The 24,882-nt window shown below is 22.5% G+C and overlaps 3 protein-coding genes and 1 long non-coding RNA gene across 29 annotated transcripts in view; 2 read left to right on the top strand and 2 right to left on the bottom strand.

Annotated features, from left to right (window-relative positions):
- The window catches only part of Tlk (Tousled-like kinase), a 30,873-nt gene extending 23,521 nt beyond the window's left edge, over positions 1-7,352 (top strand). For 18 of the 24 annotated variants that reach the window (XM_086908312.1, XM_086908313.1, XM_086908309.1 and 15 more), the window contains 11 exons: positions 10-243; positions 1,382-1,474; positions 1,842-2,303; positions 2,767-2,970; positions 3,053-3,144; positions 3,380-3,527; positions 3,597-3,708; positions 3,797-3,935; positions 4,061-4,172; positions 4,269-4,376; positions 4,484-7,352. In XM_086908312.1, coding sequence (XP_086764438.1) covers positions 10-243; positions 1,382-1,474; positions 1,842-2,303; positions 2,767-2,970; positions 3,053-3,144; positions 3,380-3,527; positions 3,597-3,708; positions 3,797-3,935; positions 4,061-4,172; positions 4,269-4,376; positions 4,484-4,699 — 1,920 coding nt within the window. In that variant the 3' untranslated portion in view covers positions 4,700-7,352. Of the gene's footprint in view, positions 1-9; positions 244-1,381; positions 1,475-1,841; positions 2,304-2,766; positions 2,971-3,052; positions 3,145-3,379; positions 3,528-3,596; positions 3,709-3,796; positions 3,936-4,060; positions 4,191-4,268; positions 4,377-4,483 lie in introns of all 24 variants that reach the window. The other 6 variants (XM_086908318.1, XM_086908311.1, XM_086908322.1 and 3 more) reach the window with 2 other exon arrangements.
- Positions 7,353-12,489: 5,137 nt separating this feature from the next.
- Top2 (DNA topoisomerase 2) lies at positions 12,490-20,986 on the bottom strand. Of its 2 annotated transcripts, none has more exons than XM_086908290.1 (23): positions 20,711-20,986; positions 19,462-19,788; positions 19,106-19,349; positions 18,626-19,012; positions 18,328-18,567; positions 18,155-18,260; positions 17,931-18,083; positions 17,658-17,827; positions 17,364-17,574; positions 16,695-17,283; positions 15,758-15,989; positions 15,499-15,698; positions 15,277-15,412; positions 14,901-15,200; positions 14,488-14,718; positions 14,219-14,404; positions 13,994-14,120; positions 13,771-13,920; positions 13,623-13,701; positions 13,481-13,545; positions 13,195-13,308; positions 12,929-13,044; positions 12,490-12,718 (listed from the first exon to the last, which is right to left on the bottom strand). In XM_086908290.1, the coding sequence occupies exons 2-23, from the start codon at positions 19,761-19,763 to the stop codon at positions 12,563-12,565; spliced, it is 4,494 nt and encodes a 1,497-aa protein (XP_086764416.1). In that variant the 5' UTR covers positions 19,764-19,788; positions 20,711-20,986; the 3' UTR covers positions 12,490-12,562. The 2 variants fall into 2 exon arrangements, with proteins under 2 accessions (XP_086764416.1, XP_086764415.1); XM_086908289.1 differs by lacking the exon at positions 20,711-20,986 and adding an exon at positions 20,526-20,665.
- An 18-nt stretch (positions 20,987-21,004) lies between these two features.
- Positions 21,005-24,581, top strand: LOC100867409 (uncharacterized). Of its 2 annotated transcripts, XM_086908295.1 has the most exons (6): positions 21,005-21,113; positions 21,817-21,904; positions 22,027-22,585; positions 23,379-23,684; positions 24,035-24,165; positions 24,243-24,581. In XM_086908295.1, the coding sequence occupies exons 2-6, from the start codon at positions 21,871-21,873 to the stop codon at positions 24,401-24,403; spliced, it is 1,191 nt and encodes a 396-aa protein (XP_086764421.1). In that variant the 5' UTR covers positions 21,005-21,113; positions 21,817-21,870; the 3' UTR covers positions 24,404-24,581. The 2 variants fall into 2 exon arrangements, with proteins under 2 accessions (XP_086764421.1, XP_003694735.3); XM_003694687.4 differs by lacking the exon at positions 21,005-21,113 and having other exon boundaries at positions 21,232-21,904.
- LOC147657628 (uncharacterized) lies at positions 22,912-23,609 on the bottom strand. Its single transcript, XR_015292144.1, has 2 exons — positions 23,477-23,609; positions 22,912-23,383 (listed from the first exon to the last, which is right to left on the bottom strand). It is a non-coding gene; the product is annotated as an uncharacterized LOC147657628 (long non-coding RNA).
- Positions 24,582-24,882: the final 301 nt, after the last annotated feature.

The raw sequence follows: 24,882 nt of genomic DNA, 5'->3' as shown, positions 1-24,882 counted from the left end.
TTTCAATAGTATCCACCATCGCCTCAACAACTCCTTTCACCGCAAGTAACAACACCCAATTCTTCAGTGGCAGAATTTTCTTCACTAATGCAGCCGCCAAGACCTCATCCTCAACCTCCACCTCCTCCTCCACCAGCCTCAACACAACCTGCAGGCTCAATGGTCAGCAAGCAGGTGCAGGTAAGGCCTACCAACCTCAGTAGGACAAGCCAGGTCAGGCAAGCGAAGACTAACACCCCAAATGTAAGCAAAATTCGGTAATTCCTGCAAGCATTTTATAAGAAACGACCCATAAAAATTTAATCATAACATATATTAAAATCTTATGTTTATTTCTTCTAGAAATGATTTAAATAATTTAAACTGAAAATTTAATTTTCTACTAATGGCTATATAAATAATGATTTTAAGACTATTTTTAATGTCTATGTAATTAATTTTATATGCAGAAAATGCATATTTTCAAAATAAATTTATCTTGTAAAGGATAAATATTGGTTTCTTGTACTTTTTTTTCTCTCTCTTTTTTTTGATTGGGGAATATATTTATAAATATTTGTCTTATTTTCTTTTATTTGATTTTTTTTACTATGTTTTATTTCTATTTCGATCTTTTGTAAAATTAAAAATATATTTTGTATATTACATATTTTTTAATTTCTTAAAATTAGTTCTCTAATGGGCATTTCTTGTCAGATGTTTGCAGTAAATTTGCAGCTAACTTCTGACTGAACTGTAGCACTGTATCCATTTGTTATCATAGGAGTGCAGGCTACCTTGTAATGTACTCCTTATTTGAAAAATCTTATTTCGCTTTTAAATCATTAAAATTATTTTATTTCCATTTATTTCAATTTCTAAATTAAAAATAGGTGTGCATGTTTGCCATTTTTGATATGTATTTGGCTATAGTATTATTATATTTCAAAATTATTTCGATTTGAAAAAATTTATTTTTCAATATACAAGTATGAAGTATTATAGAGAAGAAACAAAATGTGTATGGAGTATACAGTGTCCTACAATTTTTCATCGTACATGCATACATGCATACATTTTTGGTGTTTTCCTTGCTGCCTGTATGGTAGTTCTGTTCTATCTATATGTTTGGGTTTTGCTCTGCAGTTTTACTTTTAATAGCAAAAGGGCTAGCACATTAAATTATATAAAATGTAGAACTAATTTTATCAAAAACATCTATCAAGGATGTAAGCTGATCTTCTAGATGAATTTATCAAAATGTTGCACAAAACTTAATCTGCATGTTACGTCCATTTGGGTGCAACAAGGTATCTGGTATTTATGAACTATGTTGACAAATGCATCAGATGTTACAGTAATTTATTTTTATTTATCATAAAATGTATTATTTATATTTCAGACAGAACTTACTTGCCAGAGGATACAAGAATTTGAAACTCAGGCCACTTCAGACTTAGAATTACGTAACAATAAAATTGATGAATTAAATAGAGTAAGTATGTTGATTTATAAAACAAATTCTATATATATATTTTATGTGTATAATTACATATTAGTGACAAAATTATAAAAAAGAGAATATTTAGTTTCTTCTTCTTCTTTTTTTTTTTTTTTTTTTTTCTAAAAAAGAAAATATTTTAGAAATAAAAAAATTTATTTTAATTATTATTATTATTTAATACATTAAATATATTATCATATTAATAATATTATTAATATTAATAATATTGTTAATATGATATTATTGTGTAATGAAATTTAATCCTTTTTATATAATTATTAAGTATAAGTATATAATTATTTACATTTTATATAATTACTAGGTATAAATATATAATTATTTACATTTTCTTTTTTAGACAACTGATGAACTGAGGCATCAAATGGCTAATCAACAAAAAGTAATTGAACAGCACAAATCCCATATAAATAAGTGTATAGACGTTGTAAAGAAGCTATTAAAAGAAAAATCAAATATAGAAAAAAAGGAGGCTAGGCAAAAATGTATGCAAAATAGACTGAGGTTGGGTCAATTTGTAACTCAAAGGGTGGGTGCAACATTTCAAGAAAATTGGACAGATGGTTATGCGTTTCAAGAATTAGCACGACGGCAAGAAGAAATTGCAACTGAACGAGAAGAAATTGATAAACAAAAAAAGTTATTACTCAAAAAAAGGCCATCAAACAGTGAAACTGGTAGAAAACGTAGTCAGCCTCAACCTTCTTTGCATAATGGTACAGAAGCTACATTTTTAAAACCAGATGCAGTACCTGGATCTTATACGTGGCAAGAGTATTATGAAGCTGATGAAATACTCAAGGTATTGAATTTTCTAAATTATTGTTTTAATAATCTTTCAATAGTTTATATTAATAGTTCAGAAATTTTTTTAAACATTATTTTGATAAATATATGTGCGAGCGCGCGCGCGTGTGTGTGTGTGTGTAGAATGTTAATATATTCGTAAGATATTCTATAAGTCAATACAAAACTTCAAAAGTTGATATAGAAAAATATCGATTAAGATTTAATTATTAAACCATAAGTAGTTGAAGTTTTTATTAGATGAAACAATATGAGAACAGAATGTGATGATAATGTAAAGGAAGTAAAGAGAGATCTCTCTATTTCTGTCTCATTATATTTAATGCGAACTTCAAATACTTATATTTTAATACAGAAATCTCAAAATCTCGAATTTTTGTATATCAACTTCTGACTTCTAAAATTGACTGTCCAATGATATCCCATGAATGTAACATCTATATATATCCGATTTTTAGTTAAGACAAAGTGCTTTGAAAAAAGAAGACGCCGATCTTCAACTAGAAATGGAAAAACTCGAAAGAGAACGAAATTTGCATATTAGAGAACTAAAACGTATTCACAACGAGGACCAATCGAGATTCAATTCTCATCCTGTATTGAGTGATCGTTACCTTTTACTAATGTTGTTGGGAAAAGGTGGCTTCAGTGAAGTGCATAAGGTATGAAAAGAAATTCTTTAATTTTAAAATACTGTATGATAAAAAATTAATCAAATAATTTTCTTAAATTGCTTTTTTATAGGCATTTGACTTAAAAGAGCAACGATATGTCGCTTGTAAAGTGCATCAACTGAATAAAGACTGGAAAGAAGATAAAAAAGCTAATTATATTAAGTAAGTATTTTTATTTATTAATTAAATTTTTTGGAAAATATTAAATTAATAAAGAAAAAAATAATAATTACAATTTCGCAATAAAAAATATATATGTCCTATTATATAATATATAATTTATGTTAATTATATATTATATTGTGACATTATTTTAATACAAAAATATATTTTTATATTATTTTATATACATATATATATAAATATATATATATATATATATATCTTTTTTATGCAGGCATGCGTTACGAGAATATAATATACATAAAGCTCTTGATCATCCTCGTGTTGTGAAATTGTATGATGTGTTTGAAATCGACGCCAATTCTTTTTGTACTGTCTTGGAATATTGTGATGGCCATGATTTAGATTTTTACCTTAAACAGGTATATATGTTAAAATATTGTTTTATATAGTATTTAATATGTGTAACACATTTTATTAAATATTTTCAGCATAAGACTATACCTGAAAGAGAAGCAAGATCTATCGTTATGCAAGTTGTATCTGCATTAAAGTACCTCAATGAAATAAAACCTCCAGTCATACATTATGATTTAAAACCAGGTAAACTTCTGTTGTATACAAATTATATTATTTTTATTATACTATAAAGTAAAAACATAATTCTATATCATTAATGTAATTATTGTAGGTAATATATTATTAACTGAAGGTAATGTTTGTGGAGAAATAAAGATTACAGACTTCGGATTAAGTAAAGTAATGGATGAAGAAAATTATAATCCAGATCATGGAATGGATTTAACATCTCAAGGAGCTGGTACCTATTGGTATGTATATTCTTTATTTTAAAAATAATTAATTCGCAAATAATATTTTAATATTGAAAAAATCCTAAGTTTTTTTCATGTTATATAATGTTTTCATATTATTAATTATATTTTATATAATTTAGGTATCTTCCACCAGAGTGTTTTGTTATTGGTAAAAATCCTCCAAAAATATCATCAAAAGTTGATGTTTGGAGTGTAGGAGTTATATTTTATCAATGTCTATATGGCAAAAAGGTATAATTGGTTATTAAAGTAATTTTTTTTTAATATTTTTAATTTTTGTATAAAATTGATTTCATTGACGATTTACATTATAAAAATTATTTTCAGCCTTTTGGGCATAATCAATCTCAAGCAACAATTTTAGAAGAAAATACAATATTGAAAGCTACTGAAGTTCAATTTGCAAATAAACCAACTGTTAGCAACGAAGCGAAGGTATTAATTTAATAATTAATTCAATTGATTTGAATAAAAAAAATTCAATTAACTAACGATATGAAAACCAAATTCCACATGTATTTATAAATATTTTATTTTTGCAGAGTTTCATAAGAAGTTGCCTAGCATATAGGAAAGAAGAGCGTATAGATGTGTTGACATTAGCTAGACATGAATATCTACAACCTCCAGTGCCAAAACATGGCCGTCAAGCGAATAATCAACAACAACAACAGCAGCAACAACAAATTCAACAGCAGCAACAAACTTCATTTAGTATTGGCATGTTTAGTGGTATGAACGCATCAAGCAGTTCGTAGTGGAAAAGAACTAAAGACAAAATCTTCAATGCTAATACATGCCAAATCTTGAACATTGAATTGCACATCATCTCATCTTAGGAACATAGCAATTGCTATAACGAATTGTAAATATTAAAAACCGGATAATATCACCGTCACCAATGCCACGATTACCACTACCACTACCACTCCACTACCACTACCGTCATCACTACCACTTCCACCACACCTTTACAACTATACTTACAGGCCGATTACATAGGACATTGCAAGAGAGATGCGAGACTGGTCGTCGCAAGTCCAGAAGCTTGCGTCTTTCTACAATACAAGCTACATTATTCAGCATGACAAAAATGTTGTGTTCGTAAATATTCAATTGTATTATCGTTCCTTGTATCAAACAGTGGGTTGACTTGATAATAGTGTTTAAAAAGAAATGAGAGAAACAGATAAACTTGTGATAAGTCATTGTGAATTAAAGTGAAGTTCAAATTAAGAAGAAAAGGAAACAAAGAAGTACAGCGACGAAAATCATTGCAAGTGAAAATTACTCGGTGAATAAAGAGAGCAACGGAAGATAAAATGTCCGAAGCAAAGCGCGTCAAAGCAGCGTAAAGAGACTTTGCTTTTACGGAGACGTTCCTCTCTTCTGAAGTTACGTATGCATGAATGAGTGTGAAGAAAGATTGTTAAAACTAGTGTGCGTGTATATATTTATACTATATATATATATATACTAATAAATCCGATATAATATATATATATGGTGTAAAGAACAGAACAGCATTGACAGTGGAAAGACAACTGTGGTGGATCCTCGCATGACCTCCGTGCAGCCAAGTATTCCATGAATATTTGACTGTACATCATGTTACTTTATTCAAATATTAACATTATTACTTATATCATGACTAATAATGATTAACATACACACACGAGGAGATTTGGTTGGTTGTTCCTATTCTGAAATGAGTGGGCTTTATCTACACCGGATTGATTGGTCTAAGGTTCGAATGCAAAGAAAGTAAAAGAATCGCGATGCTCCCAAATAAAAAAACATATAGAATCGTAGTCCACAGTTTATATGCTCCATGCACATGTACATTTTTAATCCATAATTTTCTAATAGAGTGATTCATTTTTTCAAGAGTGGACTTCGGCGCGATAATTATGATCTTACATTTTCGTGATATATAACAATTCGTATAATCAGGCATTAAAAAATTTTTAAAGTAAGATTCATGATACTGTACCGACCCTGGTTGCTATTTCTTTATTCATAATTTGTTTTATATATGTACGTTATATATATATAGATAATTATGAAATAGAAGATTAAGTTATTTTATCAAGTGCCCTTGCTTTGTATTATAGTCGCGTCTGTCGACAACCTGCAGCTTTGGGAGTACTAGAAAGTTGTTAAAATGTTGTAAGTTGTTGGTACAATGTGGGCACGGTATTGATAATTCAATACCAACGTGATTGGCAAAGAATGGTCAGAGGAGAATACATTACAAGTCTGAACAGAGTCTACTACTAGATCCATCGCTTCTATTCTAAAAGCCAACCGTTCCTGCTTCCCTATCCTATTTCTTTTGCGATTTTTCAAATTTATAATTAAATAAAAAAAGCACATACTTTTGAAATTCCTCTAGAAGGAAGTGCTTTTTTAATATAAGTTGGAAGAAAACAAACTAGTCAGAAAATGAATAAATTTATTTAATTTTTTTTCTGAGGACATGTATGCATAATTGTCAAAATTGAAAAATTTCAATTTTAGATATATTTATAATCATCATTTTCATGTACTTGAAAAATTAATTGTAATCGAGCAAAAATTCTCTAGTTTAGAAATTTTGCTTGAACATAATAGTCAAAATAATCGCCATTAGATTTATATAATGTTCTCTTATATTTATTGTAGTTTAACATGACAATTAGTGCATACTATTCTTGGGCAAAATGTAGCATACTTTGGCCAGTAAAATTTACGAGAAACACTTTAAAAAAAGAAAGAATATCATTTGCTACAAAATATTAAATCATTTAATGAGAATGACAAAAAATCATTTAACGAGCATTTATTCTATGAAATATTATTTGGGATTATTTGTAACGATAAAAAAAGAAACGAATCTACACCAAGCAGTGTTTATATGTTTTGCGTTAGAAGCAATTTTGCATTTGTATATAGTGAAAACTCCTTAAAAATGCATCGTTAATTAATAAAAATAAAAACTATTAAATGCATGTATCGAAAACAAATTTTTATTCAAGGAATAAGATTCTTTTCATAGAAAATTCATTGCACAAATATTCGAATATTGTCTGATCAGATATATTGTTTAAACTATGGGTAAACTACGGGTCTACTTCAGAAGATAAAAGTATTACATAATAATATTTTCAACTCTATATGCTTTTATAATTATGCATATTAGAGTTTGGAGTATTATTATGCATTTTAAAAGAAGAAAAAAATAATTCTCTTTAATAAACAAGAAATTTTTTTTTATCGTCCTTGCGTGTCAACATAGTCACGATCTTCCTTACAAACAACAGGAATTGCGTCGAGGATGGTGTATGAAACGTTATAGCAATAAATTTACGTATTTGTGTAAAAAAAAATTTAAAGTTAGTAAACTTACTAATTAAATATGAATCACATATATAACAGTGTATATTTCTCCTATAATATATATGTATGCACAAAATTTTTCTTTTATCGGGTAAATATTTGAATAGAAAAATAATATAAAGTCAATAATTATAAAAGATTTTCACTGAATTTGATTAGAATATTCGTATATAAGTAACAAAATATCATTTTTCATTTATATTTAATTTCATTTATAATAAAAGATTATAACGTTACGTTATCGAGTAAATTTTATAAATTTAAAAAAGTATATAAATTTTCATATTGGATGGTCCAAATATATAAAAAAATTTTAATCATTCTGTTCTTACATTTTATAGAAGAAAAAGTTTTAAAAGGATTTAATGAATTTTAAGGAATCAAATAAACATTTTCCTTTTTATTAATTAATAGATTTAAGTATATAGAATAATGTTCTGGAAAATTTGTTATAAAATTTAAAAAATTAAGAAAGCTATAAATGTTTGTAAAATACAACACACTATATCGTTACATTCTGAGTATTCGCTTCTAATATATTTATCTCGAAACCATATTTTTCGGGTCTTGTATTCAAAATACTCAAAAATTATTTATCCGATTTTTAAAATTTTGCAAAAATATTTAATTTCTCCAAAAATTTTTTTTTTTTGAATTTGAGAGAGAAAAGTAATAAAAATCTTTATTTTTATATCAGTATATATATTGTTTTTATATACGTATATAATATGTATATTATGCAAACAAAAATATTTTTTTATAATATAAAAATACCTTGATAAACAAAAATATTGAATTATTTTTAATAATTTTTCTGAGGAAATATTTAAAAATATCAAATTTTTAAAATTGAATTTTAAAACTCAAATTAAAATATTTATTCTCTCTCTCTCTCTCTCTCTCTCTATATATATATATATATATATAGAATATAAATATAATATATATATATGTAAGTATATATGTAAAAATTGATTTCTACGTATCTCTTATAAATAATGAAATATTCAGATTAATATAAAAATTTAAAATATAGGAAAAAAATCTTCCTCAATTTGAATAATTATTAATATATAAATTAACTTATTTATTTTTAAAACAACATTTAACATATTTCTACAAGACAATATTTTAAGAAGTCATATATGATACTTTTTTTTTCACTATATATTGATGTTTTTTATTTTATTATTTTTTCTTTTTTTTTTTAATTTTATTTTTAAATAAAAAATTTTATTTTTAGTATAATATTATAAAAAAAAATCAATTAGTAAAAATCTGGCAAATTGATATTCAATTTCTTCATGTTTATTTAACAATTTTTATTGGTTAAATTTTTAATTAACAATTATGCCGATTAAAAACAGCGCTTGTTTTGTCACTTTATTGAATCGATAATTAATTAATGATGAGATTAACATGACAATGTTATAAAAATGGATACCAATACTCTCATTTATTTTAAAATTATATCATAGAAAAAGATTAAGAAATACTTAAAGAAGACAATAATTGATTGATAATCAGTATTATTAATATAATTATTAAAATATATCTATTTATATAATTATTGCGGTATCTAATATTAATTAATTTATTAAAATCTTAATAAATTATTTAAATCTAATTTTGGTATATTATGAGAAAAGTTGTAATTCTTACATAATGATAATCAATTTCATAGATTAACGAATCTTAAACATTTTTTTCACAGAAGTAAAATGTTCAACATAAATAAAATTTATACGTAATGCAATTTAATATTATGAAAAAGTTTGATTAGTCAAGAATTATGAAATATCATCCATTGACATATACATATGTTTTCACCAAATCATTGTATTATGGAAGAATGGAATTAGTTTCATATTTTAATAAATTTTAATGTTTTTTAAGATTTTGTTCTGGTATAATTTTCTCTTCTTCTTTAAAAATATATTTATATTAAAAAAACCCTAAATCAATTTAATGTCTAGTAAAATCTTTATGTCAATACTGACATTTGTAATCATTTATAAGATAGATATAAATTTATGTTACTTTCTTACAACCGCAAAAATTTTATTAACTAACAATTAACTAATATTCGAATCATCAGTTAAACTAAGGTTAATTAACAAGTAGTATCTAATTAAAGTGTAAAAAATAATTGTAAGTGAAAAAATGCGGGTAAAAAAGTGAAAAAATATGAATCAAATTGTTCTAACCAATCCAATAGATAATATTTGTTTTAATATAAAGTTTCCTATTTAAAACTTTTATATTAATTTTCTTTCAGTATATATTAGAAATTAAATATATAATTAGAAAATATTTCTATTTATACGGATTTCTCCCGTATATATAATGTTTTTTATATCGGATGGAGTATATTTCTAAAAAAGTTAGGTATATGTAACGAATCAAACTACTAGAAATGAATAAACTGTATTATATCTGATATAAAAATATTAATATTAAGATCGATTCATATCGATGCATAAAATATTAATATTTATTAATGTTCAACTTTTGCCATATAAATAACTTGTTTTCATAAAAAGGATTTGAAATAATTTATATTTATTATTTTATTTATGTTTATATTAATAATGAATAAATGAATATGAATAATTTTTTAGCTCTGAATGAAATAGAAAATATTTTTTTATTTCACATTTCAAAATTATAAAATTAATCTTGATTTCTCTAGATTCCGTCGTTTTGTTTACATTTAGTGAATAATTCGTTGAATAATATGATAACAAATTTATTAAAAAAAATGGTTCTGAATGATATAATTTATAATAAACGTAAATATTTAGATACTCTGAAAATGATTTTTCAAGATTTCAAAAATTTTCATTATATTTCTTTAAATGGAATAATTACATATATTTTGCATATACTAATAATATATATATATATATATATATATATATATATCTTTTATTCCCAATGAAAAAGTACTAATGCAATTAAAAAAAAAATAATAATAATTTAAGAAAATAAAATAAATTAATTAATTTTAAATAATAAAACTTATATTCATAAATTTTTTATTGTACATATAAAAGATAAAATATATTACAAACATTTTTACAAACATCTTCATATTATATTAATCTTTATTCATTGTTTATTTACAAAACAATGAAAATAAGTAAAAAATAATTTTTGCTTCAATTATTATTATTGATATTATACAATATAATTGTATAAATTGAAAACTTAAAAAATAAAAAAATAATATTCTAATTTGAAAAAAAAAAATTAATGAATTTTAATATTAAAATATATAATGTGTGACAAAAATTAAAATGCTATAATTTAAATGATTCTTATAATAAAAATTATACATACATACTTTCATAATATTTTTTTCTAAAAAATTTTATGATATTTAATTAATTATATTTTTTGCAGAGATATAGCATGAGTTATAATTAATTATTTTATAAATTAATATATTTAATGTCATTGACATTTTTAATATTATTAACATTTAGCAATTATTTTAGATTTATATTAAACAACATTATTATATTTCTAATGAATGGATTATAAAGCATTATATATATATATTATTTACATTGAATTGATATGAATTTTAACATGCTGAACATCATTATATCATTAAAATTATAATTGATAAAATTATTTTCACATATTACGATAAGTACATTATTTATTAATGATATGTCAGTCTGTAAAGAATACATTTTATTACAAAATTAATCTATTATTTAGAGAAAAAAAATAAATAAAAACAAGTTTAAGTTAATATAACGCGACTTAATATTTAAATTAATATTCTATTATATTATAAATACAAAAATTTCGTTACAATCACATTTTTGAAAATCTATACAATTTTTGTAGTTATTAAACATACGCAGAACATCAATTATATTGTTCATTCAATATTAATACTATTAATAATTATCATTAGTTAATATGTTTAATATATTCAATAAGTATTTTATGAAAATGAAGTGAACTTTTCATTTTATGCATTTTTCAATACAATAACAAAAATTTTCTTAATTGCTATTAAGTTTCATAAGATATTATACATTTGATTTTTTTTTCAATAATATAAACAAATTTAAGAAGCTGGTATTATGTTGTATGCAAAAATGGATTAATTTTTTTTTCTTTTTTTTTTTTACAAAATAATGAATATCTACAATTTTTTTTAGCAAATTAACATGAAAAATTAACAGATATTTTTAATTTTCAATATAATTTAAATATATGTATATGTATATATATATATACATACATATATATATATATATATATATATGTATATATATATACTATAACTCAAATATTATCATATTGCAATATTATGCAAATTATTTAATTATTATTGTAAAATTTGATTTCTTTCAAAATAGTCTAATTCATATATTCTAGTACATATATGTACAATATTATATAAAATTACTAATGCCCTGATAAAGATCAAGGCAAAATTTATTAACTCTTTGCACTCATTTGCATCACAAACATTTTTTCGTTATAAAAAACTAATCTTTCAAAGCATGTTTATATTATAAAAATTAGTAAATTATTTTTTTCTTTCTTTTTTAAAACTAATATATAAAAATTAATATATACATATATATATATATATATATATATATATATATATATATATATATATATATATAAAAAATTAAAATTAAAATATATACATATAACTGTCTGATTTCAATATAATTTTAATTTTTTTATAAATGTCGGAGATATGTTACGATTCTGTGTGAAAAGAAGCTTAGCTTTCTTACATCAAATAATGGATCTTTTAATCCATAGATCTTTAATCCATGAATAATTAGAAAATGAAAAATAAAATACAAAGAGAAAAATGAACAGTATTATGATTCTAAAAATTAAAAAAAGTGTATAAATTTGAATAGATATTTATAGTTCTACAAATTTAAAGAATATTAGTTTTAAAAGGTCATTAATTGTTATAATTTAAGTGTCAAATAATAAATTTATTGCACTATAATATTTGTTAATTTTCTTCATTCAAATCACTGTTCGGTTTCATACATTAATTTGAATGACAAGTAAAAATCGTTTTTTGAGTGCAAAGAGTTAAAATTATTATTATATCAAATGTGATCACAAAATTTGTTATTATCCAGATTTAGGTCTTATTCAACTTAAGACCGTGTTTTTAGAATTTATATTTCGTGAAACACGTGTCATTTATTTGTTTATATTTTTAAAATATTATACAAAATCGATCAATTAGAATCTTCATCATCATCTGATTGAACAGCATACGAAACAGGTTTACGAGTACGACCGGCAGTTTTACGAGGTGGTAATGGAGAACTTTCTACTACATTAACAATATTGTCTTCCTCTGACTCTTCGGACTTCTTCTTTCTTTTTTTTACCTATATAGTCAAATAAATCTTGTACAATTAAATTACAAATGGATTTAAAACATTTAAAAATATTTATAAAAAAAATTGATATTATTAATTTATATATATTAAAATATTAAAATATATAATATATTAAAATGTATTTTTCTTATAATTATTATATTTCAATTAATAACTTTTATTTTTTATATTTTTATGCAATGTATAAATTTTACTTACAGGAGTTTGTTTACTTGAGAACATTTCTTCTGAGTCTGAATCGGAAGAAATAACTTTTTTCTTAATCTGTCTTTTCGTTCCTTTTCCTCCATTTTCAGTTTTTTTCTTAGCGGGAGCTAAAACAAAAAATTGTATTACAAAAATAAAAAATTATATAACAACATTATACGAAATATTAAAAATGATCAATTAAATTTTAATATTAATTGATAATATCAAATATAATATTTTACGACTATAATTATTAAAAATATTAAACATTTTACCTTTTGTTTGAGGTGAGATTGTTGAAGACGATTCTTCACTAAATGCTACAATAGCTTTTGGTTGTTTTTCTGGAGAGCTACCAATTAAAGAGTCAAAAAGTTCTTCCGAACTAGCTGTTATGGATACAAAAATTACAAAAATAAATAGTGATATTTTTCATACAATTAATAACAACATACAATTAATAATAAATAAATGTAAATTTATATATTATATATATTTTACATTATATAATTTATATTTTTTATATAATTTATATTTAAATATATTTAAATATTTACTTACGTTTTTTATGTATTTTATAAGTATCATCAGAATCACTATTGACAATTGTAACAGGTTTCGTTTTTCTAAAAATAAATTTAATAAGAATATGATATTCATATTTATGTAATGTGATATATTTGTAAAAGTATATAATACTTACTGCTCAATATCTGAAGAAATACTAACAACTTCATCACTAGAAGAAGATTCTTCACTACTAAAATTGTAATTCTTTTTAGCTGTAATATTAAAAATAAAATTAAAAAATTAAAAATGCCAAAAAAATGTATCAAAACAAATTAATATACCTGCTGTTCTACGGGATGTACGAGGAGCTGGAGGAGGAGAAATGCTACCAAAGTCAATATCATCATTACTATCCGAATCTTTATCTTTTTTTTTATCATCTTTTTCTTTTTTCACTTTTGATTTAAATGGTAATGTTGTCTGTTTTAGTCCTAATTAAAATAATAAAATAATATATTACTGTAGAAATTTTTTTTATCATATTTAAACTATGTATATACATACTTTTTCTACCAGCAGCTTTCTTTTCTATCTTTTCTGGAGAATTGCCCAATCTATCATCTAAAGATTTGGCATTAGCTTCAATTAATACATCAAATTCATCTTTATCTTCCACTGGTTCTTTCTTTACCTAATTTTTTTTTACATAAAATTTATTAAGTTATATACTCCTATGAAAAGTTTCACATAAATGAAAAATAAAGAAGAATTTTAATAATATCATAATACCCTCTGTTTTTTTATGCCTTCTTTTTTATCTTTAGATACAATATCTGCTTTTTCAATTTTTCTTTTTAATTCGGTATCAATTATAGGTACTATTCGACGAATGTCATCGGAAGTATAATATTTGGATGGTGGTTTCTTAATACATTGTTTTGATTTTTGTTCTTCCTTCCGTTCTTTTTCTTCTAACTATAATAAAAAAAAAAAAAATATTGTATGTATAAAAAAACTAAAAATTATATTATTACGAATAAAAGAAGAAAATTGCTTACTCTGTTTAATTCATTCAACAAGTTATCTAAATCTTCTTTCCATAAAGAAATAGGTGTTCGAGCTTGTAATCTTTTTAATTCTGCTAATTTATCGTCTTTTTGACGTAATAGCTCATCTTTTTTTTCTTTTGTTAAAGACCACAATGTCATTCCTAATAGATAATCAAAATTCTCTTTTGTAATAACAGTAGATGATACTGTTTCATCATCCACATTCTCAGCTACTTCTTCCTATTATAGAAAATAACATATTAAATATTTAAATTGAAATAAAAAATATATTTATAATAAATATTGTTTTTGTACGACTTTTTTTTTAATCACTTACTTGAGCTTCCTAATGTAGCATAACAATTAAATTTTAAATAATAAATTTCAAATACGTGCACTTTAAAATAAAATGTAATACTTACTAAAACTTCTTCTCTGTTTTGTGATAATTTCCAAGCCAGAACTGGATCAGATTCATATTCTCGCCTAATTAATTCTGCAATCATATCTTTTCTTTTTTTATTTTCTATTACTATTGTACCATCACATTTTTCTACAATAAATCGTGCTTGATTTGAAAGTTTAGACGCTTCTGCTTGTAGGATTCCTTCTAAATATTCTTTTCTTTTGTGATACATTTCTAATCTGACTTTGTAAAAACCTTTTAAAATTTGGAGGACACTATCATATTTTTGAAGACATTGATTCTCATCAAATGCACACTAGAAAAAATAAATTTATTTATAATATATTATTAAATTTATGTTTTAATTAAATAATATATATATTATTTCTTACCATAGATGTAACTGTCATTGTTGTTTGTAATTTAAATGCTTTGTGAAGACCATCTCTTTCTAACTCTAATAACTTATCGCGATTTAACATTATTATAAAATGAACTGCTGTATCTGTATTATACTCCTTATAATCTCTACAATAATATAAAAAAAAAAAATATCTTAATTGTTTAAAATTGCGAAAAATTCCAATGATACTAATAATAATAATTATGTTTACGTAATAGTAGCAGGGGTTTTATCAGTTCCATGTAACATTGGTTCTAATACTGTTTCTTTATATGTTTGAGTCCAAGTGCCGATTGGAAGTTCAGTAATTTCAACTTTATCTGGTCCTATTACTGAAATTTCGCCATTAATAATGTATCTAAAATCTCCACAACTCTCTATGACACCTTTAAAGTTTTTATAATATGGTACCTAGATATAGAAAAAAATGTAATAAAATACATATACAATAAATATTAAACAGATATTACCATAGGTTTTGGATCAGCACCATCCATCATTCTATATAAATTTTCAATTATTTCTCTAGGATTATAATTTGGTATCTTCGTCATCCATCCAGTACCAATACCATCAGCACCATTCACTAATACCATTGGTATAGTTGGTATGTAAAAAACAGGTTCGATTTTTTGATTATCATCATATTCGTGTTTTAATAAAGCATCATCATGTTTGTGAAATATATATCTTGCTAATGGACTGTAGATAATAGATAATAAATTATATATTAAAATTCTTTTATTCTTATACATATTAAAATTCTTTTCTGTATATGATATCTATTTTATTTAGAAATATTGAAATATTTGGAAAAAAAAACTGAATATATGAAAAAAAATGTTGTTATAAAAGTTAAAGAAAATTCAACAATATTATACAATAAACTTTCTTTTATTTTAATAGATTATCAAATTGAAAGAACCAAAATCAATAAAAAATCAAAAATTATATATTATATATGTTTAAGCTAAATCCTAAATTGATTATGTTAATTAATAAAAATTATTTTTTTTTCAACTGTTAAAATAATTTTTTTTCTGCGAATCAAATGGAGTAACTGATGAATAAATTATATTATAAAACATTAAGGGATAATTTAACTTATGCTCCTAAGAAGATCATTTTCAATATTTCATTATTTATAATTCATTGGTCAAAAAATTATCGTTAAATCTAGGAAGTTTTCAGTTTATATAAAGTTACTATTTCATTTACAAAAAAACTACTTATATAATATATTATACTATCTACACTAACTTTTATAATAATATATTGTTAATACTTTCAATTCCTCATAAGATATTCCACTTTATTATTAATAAAAAAATAAATATTCTTATATCATATACAAATAAATATTCCGTGCGAATATCTATATATATATATATATATATAAATATATACCTAAGCATGGTAAAAATATATCGAGGACTCGCTGCATCTTTTCCTCCTGCAAGTCTTGTACCAAATTGACCAATTGGTTGAAGTAAATTTATGTTATTACTTCCTACGAAATTTTGTGCAAGATTAATAATAGTTGACATAAGAGAAACTTCTCCATGATGATATGCTGAATGTTCAGCTACAGAACCAGCCAATTGTGCAACTTTTACCTCGCGCTTATCATTACGTTTTAAACATGTATACAATACTTTTCTTTGTCCAGGTTTAAAACCATCGATCATATTAGGTATAGATCGAACATTGTCATAATTGCTATATAAAACTAATTCTACATTAATGAAGTCAGAAAAAGATACAGTACGTGTATCCTTTTCGTATAAATAACGTTCTCCAAGACCAATTTCTTTTCTTCTTTTTGTTTCATCCATATGGTTCATTAACCAATCTTTTCGTTGATCAACACATTTTTTACTAAAAGCCATGATGATATTCTGATCATCTTGATCTCCATCATATCTAAATCGAATTCTATGTCTAGTCATATTTTCAAAATATTCTTTTGCTTCTTTGGCAGTGGAAGTACCCAAACCTATAAGAAAAAAAATATTTTTATATACATCAAATATGATAATAAATAAAATTAAATAAAAATTAAAATTATAAATACACCTTTGTAATATTTGATTTTGTAAGTGTGAAAATTTTCCGTTTCCGACTTCCATTTATTGAATTCTGGCATTGAAAAAAAACTTAATACTTGATTTCCTTTTGTAGCTTTAACAATAGGCGTGATGAATTCTTCTACGAAATTTAATTTCAATAATGATGGCCAATTGTGATGAATAAAATTAATTAACAAGCCTTTGATATGAGAACCATCCTATCAAAATATACAATAGGAATGATATAATTATTTTTTGATACAATTAAAATATAAATACAAAAATTTATTAAAAATTTAACCTGATCTTGATCAGTCATTATCATCATTTTTCCATAACGTAATGTTTTTAGATCTTCTCGAGTTTCGTATTTCTTCTTATATTGAAGACCAAGAATTTTTATTAAATTATTAATTTCTGCATTTTCTAAGATTTGTTTATGTGTTGCCTCTCTTACATTTAAAATTTTACCTAAAATTAAAAATATTTAAAAACAATATAAATAGTTTAATTTATGAATAATTATTTATATTATTATTTTTATAATTTATATTATATACATTATATTATTTACCTCTTAAAGGAAATATACCATATTTATCTCTACCTATTGCCGCAAGTCCAGATACAGCCATAGTTTTAGCTGAATCTCCTTCTGTTAATATAAGTGTACATTCTAATGATTTATTAGTTCCAGCATCATTAGCATCCTCTAATTTTGGTATACCTGAAATATGATAAATAATTTAATTTATTTGTATTATATATTTTAATTTATCATATATATATATAATTTACCTTGCAATTTTCTTTGTTTTGATTTGGGTCCCAACTTTTGTAATTGACTATCAGCTTTAAATTTTGCCCATGTTAAAACTGCTTCTACAATTCCAATTTTCGTTACCTATATATAAATTAAAATTTATTACACATATAGAAAAATATCATAAAATTACAATTTCAATATTTACAGATGTAATAAATTTTTCACTAAGTGTGCATTTTGATCCAAAACTTTTAGCTTGTAATGTCATATTCTCCTTAGTTTGTGAATCAAATGTGGGATTATTAATAAGACAATTAATAAAAATCCATAAATGATTTTTTATTTGGAATGGTTTAATTGTTACTCCAGCTTTATTTTTCTTTTTCAATGTTTCTGTCAATTGTTTTACTATTAATTCTGTAACATGGTCCACGTGCCGTCCACCCTATTTATAAATTTTTTTTTTACAAAATTTATTTTTTATTTTATTATATATATATTACCTTTGTTGTTGCAATACTGTTTACAAAAGACATCTGTTGGAAACCCTTATCAGATAAAGTAATAGCTACTTCCCAACGAGGTCCACAATTTTCATATACAATTTTTAAAGGATTGCCAACATCATCTTCTCTACCCTTAATATAAAAATCAACATAATCCTTGAAATTTTTGACAGGAATCTTTGTACCATTCAAAAAAACTTTAACACCTCTTGTAGAAGCTGCTATGTCATAAGCTCTTCTAGACATAAGAGCAATTATGTCGTCATCTAAAGATTGCATTTTAAATTTTGATAAATCTGGTGAAAATATAACTTTTGTAAAATCTTCGCCAGAAAAGTCTTTAATTCTAGGTTCACTTGCACTTCCCATGTTATTACTCCATGTCTATAGATATAATCAAATTACACATATATATTATTATAAGGAATATAAGAAATACAAACATCTTCTTTAAATATATTTTTATGAGACTATTACTTGTTTTAAACATTTTTTGTATTCCTTAGATGCAGTTTCCACAGTAAAACGATGACTGAAAATATTACACAATTTGGCACCATAGCCATTTCTGCCACCTGTTACTTTTTCTTCTTCATCATCATAATTAGATGATGTTAACAAATGACCAAATATCATTGTAGGAACATACATATTTTCTTCTTTGTGAATTACCACTGGAATGCCTTTACCATTGTTCCATACAGATATAATATTGTTTTCTCTATATATATAAATTAAGTTTATTATTTATTAATTATATAATCACTATTAAACGCTAATTTTAATATTTTATATATTATGATTAAATAACATAAATAATATAGATCTCTTACGCATTAATTTCAATTTTAATTGTATCCATTTTAGGATCTCTTTGTTTATTATCTGCTGCGTTTACTAAAATTTCATCAAATATTTTATATAATCCAGGAACATATTTTATTTCTTTTTGTATCATTGATTCTTTTTCTTTGTCATAAATCCACATAGTTTCTGTTACTGGTTCAACAGAACCAATATAAGTATCAGGACGCAATAAAATATGTTCTAATTGAGATTTTTTTTGATATATGCCTTCAATAGTTTTTTTCTTTGCCGAATTATCATTACTTCCATTTTCTATTGCTGTACTCATTCTGATGTAATATTTTTTTGTATAACTATAAAATATGAAAATATTAATTTATATATAAATAACTAATAAGTAACATTTATATATCAATATTAAAAAAAATAATATATGAATCATAAAATTAATTATTAAAATTATTCATATGTTTATTAATTATTATTATAATAATTATTTTAATAATTAACATAGAACATTTTTCGAAATGATTGTTATTTATATTATGATACATTATTCATTTTTCACATTGTATAATTGAAATTTTTTATTTTTTTTTTATTAAGATTACATTTATAATATTATTATATTTTTCTATAAAAATATATATAAATTATTTATTATATTATAATATTCCCAATGTATGAAAAAAATAATTTCACGTATAACATTCTTTATTTGTAAACATTAAAATTATCATATAACCATATTGTACAATATCAGTATATCATTATTTGTATTATTAATATTTAATAAAATAAATTTTATTAATATAATTACAAAATGGTAATAAAATTAAACATATGATATAAAATAAGTGATATAAAATTTAATTTAATTTAATTTTAGTTCAAATTTTTATAATTTATATATTCAAAACATGGAATACAATTGTATTAAAATTAGATAAACACAAAATTAGATAATATATAAAAATAAACAACTAAAAAAAATATAATATAAATATACTTAAGACATTATATATAATTTGTAAAAAAAATTAAAATTAAAATTAAAATTAAAATTAGTATTTAATTAAAAGTTTCATACCCGAAATAAATTTTACTAATATGGCGGGAAAACATTTTCTGTGTAATTGGCTAGCATAGTAAAAGACGTTAATTTGACGTATGATTTCTTTTTTTGAAAATAATATATAAAAATTTAAAAACTTTTTGAAAGTAAAAAATAATTTTTGGAATGTCGTTATATTAAAAATTGTTTTTATGATTTACCTGTAATAAAATTCTACTAAAAATACAAAGTTGTATCGGCAACAGAAATTTATACAAGTATAAAATCTCTATCTTTTGAGATTAAAACTATAAACTAATACCACAGTCAATAAATGACTAAACTTAATCAATTCTTGAATAGAATATCTTTTATGTTATTTTTTTTTGTTCACTAGGCAATTGAGTGATCGATCTTGCACAAAAAATATTATTTTTACCCTACGCTTTGTCTGAAGCTTGTACGGTATATTGATGTCTATACGGTAAACTATCCATTTCCAAACGGCTAAAGTCACTTTCACGCTACAGACGCCGTTCCAAAAGACAATCAAAACTTAACGCAAAGCATTTTTATTATCATTTATAATCGATTAAACAATTAAAATTTGCAAAGTTATAATTTGTAAGTTTCATGAAATAATAAAAATATTGTATTTATTTATTTATTTATTTATTTAAATATAGAATAAATAATTGTTATAATGAAAGATATATATATATATATATATATATACACACACACACACATTAAAGAAACACATATTTAAATAAGTTATAGATATAATAATAAAAAGAATGTTATTATATACTTTAAAATATCTATTTTTTAATAAAAGGAGTTAATTTTTTTATTTTATTATTATTTATTATTTATTTATTTATTGTTAAACATTTTTTAAAATACTATAAATTTAAATAAAAATATAAAATAAAGTACTGATATAAGATATATCAGTACTTTCATCATTTCAGTTTTTCAAATACAATTGTATTTGCTGTTTGTTGTCATATCAATATATTTATAGAAATATTACGTGTAAAGATGCAAGTTGATTCTAATACTGCATTTGACATTTTGACAGCCAATAATTTGTTTATTCGTTTATTACCGTTAACTTGATGCGTAGAATGAGTTGAATATACATATATATACATATAAATATGTTCATACTATATATATAAATATATATGTATTTCGATTCATAAACAACATTGTTTATTTAGTTACGCTCAATGAAATAATTGAAATTATGCATTAAAAATTATTCAGTTAAAAATATTACAATTGTAATATTATATTATTTATTTTATGGATGAATGAAAAGAAGAAAAAAGCACACTTCTAGACAGTATTAAATAATATTAAATAATACTTTGAGATGACAACGTTAAAAGGCATTTTTCCTGATTCAAGTATGTCATTTACATGCTATTTATTATTAAAAGAGACTATAATAGTTTCTCACTTATAATTATTATTTTTATTTGAAATTCTTCAGTAATTAATATTATATTTCATATTGTATTTCATATAGAATCGATAAAAGGAAAAAATTTCATACATGAAAATGTAAAAAATCTTCGTCGTATAGAACATTTACATATTAATAAAAGAATAGAAGAAAAATCACAATGTAACAAAAAAAAAATTATTGGTAATAATAACACCAATAACAGCAACGGTAACAATAACAATAATGATAATGTTTTATCAAAAATTAATTCAAATTTTCGTATAAAAAGAAATGACGACACTAATGTGAATTCAAATAGTGTAAATAATAAACTAGAGTCTCGAGAATTATATAAGAAACTCAGTACTTCAGCTTTAAATAAAAATAATATTTCTACAAAAAAGGCAATATATTCATCAAATAAAAATTTAATAACTAAGGAAAAAAAGAAAGAACATAAAGAATTACATAAAACTATACAAAAATTACATGAGAAAATTTCATCGGATCCTAATTTTTCATGTAAATCAGTCGGAGATATTGATAATAATATGAAAGTTCAAGTTGAAGTTAAAAGTCAAGCTATTCAAACTTTGAATATGAAGGAAATTGAGGATTTATATTCAGAGGGAGTAATTAAGTATGTATAATTGAATTATAAAAACAATTTTTAAAACATTATTTTAGAAACAATATTATTTTTTGATTATTTAATCTATCTTTTCACTTTTGCATAAAAATTATAATAATGTATGAAGTAATAAAATATAATATAATTAATATAAAACATATAAAATATTTTTAATTTTTCCAATCAAAAATAATATAATTTTCAATTTTAAAAATAAAATTTACATCAAATTCCAATCAAAAATATAATTTCCAATTTTAAAAATAAAATTTACAAGTGAAAAAAAAAATAATATTATATTAAAATATTAATTTGCAAAATTATAATGAAATATATATAATATAAATATTTATATTTTACAACTTATAATGTACAAGAAATTATGCTTAAAGAATAAATGTAATTAAAAATTAATAATGTTAAATGTTGATATTGAACAAAATGTTAAAAAAATATGGAATACAATAAATTTCATATTATATTAAGCTTATATTAATGATTTAAATGTTTTATCATAAGTAAAATAATAAATTATTTTATTATTTTGTATATTTTGTATAAATTATATTATATAAATATCATATAAATAAAGTAAATACAATCAAACATTGATATTGATCTACATATCAATACAAAATCCATTAGTAAATATCTATTTCATAATATGTTAAATATTTACTTATAACTTTATAAGAAAAGATATAAAATAAAACTTTATAACTCATTGTAGTATATTCTCGTAGTTTATTTCAAAATATTTTATATTTAATTATTTGTTATATAATAATAATTTGTCCCATAGGTATCCTTCAAAAAAATATTTAAATTATAATGAAGCATCAACTAATAATAATACAAGTGAACAAATTGATGTATCTTCAAGGAGTATAAAAAATTCACCTTTAGATCAAGGAGATGTCCAAGTTCTTGAAAAAAATGTACATAACAAAAATGGTATAAAAAATTCCAAATTTGTATCACCTAAAGAAGAGATAGATTTTATTAAATTAAACAAAGAACATACTTCTATGACTAATAAAATAATGCAAATGAATAACAATACCAATAATACTCTTCCTAATAATTATCGTATGGGTGTAATTCCAAAGTATGTGATACAGTGATATATTTATATACAATTGTAAATGATTATTTTAATAATTACTTTAATATTTAATACATCAAAATAATTAATTAATTAATTTGAATAAAAAAAAATAAAACAGATTAATAATAATAAATAAATATATACATATGTAAAAAATTATATATTTATTTATTTATTTTTCATATATTTTATATTATGCTTCAATATATTATAATAATATCATTACAAGCATTAAAGTAATAATTAAAATAATCATTCATAATGTGTAAATAGTACTTCTAATTTTATTTTCTATGTTTTAAATGCAATGATAAAAAAATTTTGATTGCAAGACAATTTTTTTTTATTAGGTATATTAAAAATAGAAAAGAAATTCAGGTACAGAAAGCTAAAATAGAAGAATTAGATCCTAATTGTCCAAATGGACATGTTCCATTGCCTGATTGTGAACGTAAAGAAACATTGCAAATGTTAAAAAAGAGTATGTAATTTAAAATTTGTCTTTTTAATGTAAAATCATTTAAAATCATACAAACTAACATTTTATTATTATTACAGATTATCAAGATTATGTAACCGAATTAAATATGATGCCTATAAAAGTAGATACACTTAGGGCGCAGCGACGAAAAATAGAAATAGAAAAGCAATTGAATAAATTAGAAGAAGGAATAAAAGTTTTCTCAAGACCAAAAGTTTATGTAAAAATGAATGCTTAAATTATTATTTTCTTAAATAAGGTTACAGAGGGTGTAACCATAATCTATAAGAAATAACAAAAAAGCTCCACAAGTGTTTCCCTCATTTTTCAATGGAGCTTTACTATTTCGTCAAATTGAGTATATATATATATATTTATATTCTGAAAGTCAAAAAGTAAAAGAATATTTGAGAATATTAGGATTTTAATATTATTTACATGATACAAACATATATCATCTTTTTTATACATTCCTACTTAATTCTATTACACTTCATATGTTTTTGGCTTCTTTTTTCGAATGTAATTATTTTTTTCATGCTCTTTTAATTCAATTTTTTTCTTTCCATACATTTTATAATACATTAATTGTTTATATTTCATCTTTTTTAAATTATTTAAATAGATCATCAAATATTGAAAAAAATAAAGCACATATTTTTGATTTATCACTATTTCCAGAGGAAGTTTAATAAAAATTGATTATTCTATATAATA

The sequence above is a fragment of the Apis florea genome, unplaced genomic scaffold, assembly GCF_048593485.1.
Source record: "Apis florea isolate Af1SG1 unplaced genomic scaffold, ASM4859348v1 contig_3068_pilon, whole genome shotgun sequence".
Classification (NCBI taxonomy): domain Eukaryota; kingdom Metazoa; phylum Arthropoda; class Insecta; order Hymenoptera; family Apidae; genus Apis; species Apis florea.
The sequence above is the reverse complement of the archived record's forward strand: the minus strand, read 5'-3'. Positions and strand labels throughout refer to the sequence as shown.

Bases quoted from the DNA above. Each gene is read 5' to 3' on its own strand.
- Top2 (XM_086908289.1), bottom strand. From the start codon at position 20,560: ATGTTTTCCCGCCATATTAGTAAAATTTATTTCGG. The intron at 18,261-18,327 runs GTAAATATTGAA...ATTTATATATAG, and splicing joins GTGAAAAATTTATTACATCT to GTAACGAAAATTGGAATTGT. The intron at 17,284-17,363 runs GTGTATTTATAA...TTTTTCTTATAG, and splicing joins CAAAATCAAATATTACAAAG to GTTTGGGTACTTCCACTGCC.
- LOC100867409 (XM_086908295.1), top strand. From the start codon at position 21,871: ATGACAACGTTAAAAGGCATTTTTCCTGATTCAA. The intron at 21,905-22,026 runs GTATGTCATTTA...TATTTCATATAG, and splicing joins AGGCATTTTTCCTGATTCAA to AATCGATAAAAGGAAAAAAT. The intron at 22,586-23,378 runs GTATGTATAATT...TTTGTCCCATAG, and splicing joins TATTCAGAGGGAGTAATTAA to GTATCCTTCAAAAAAATATT.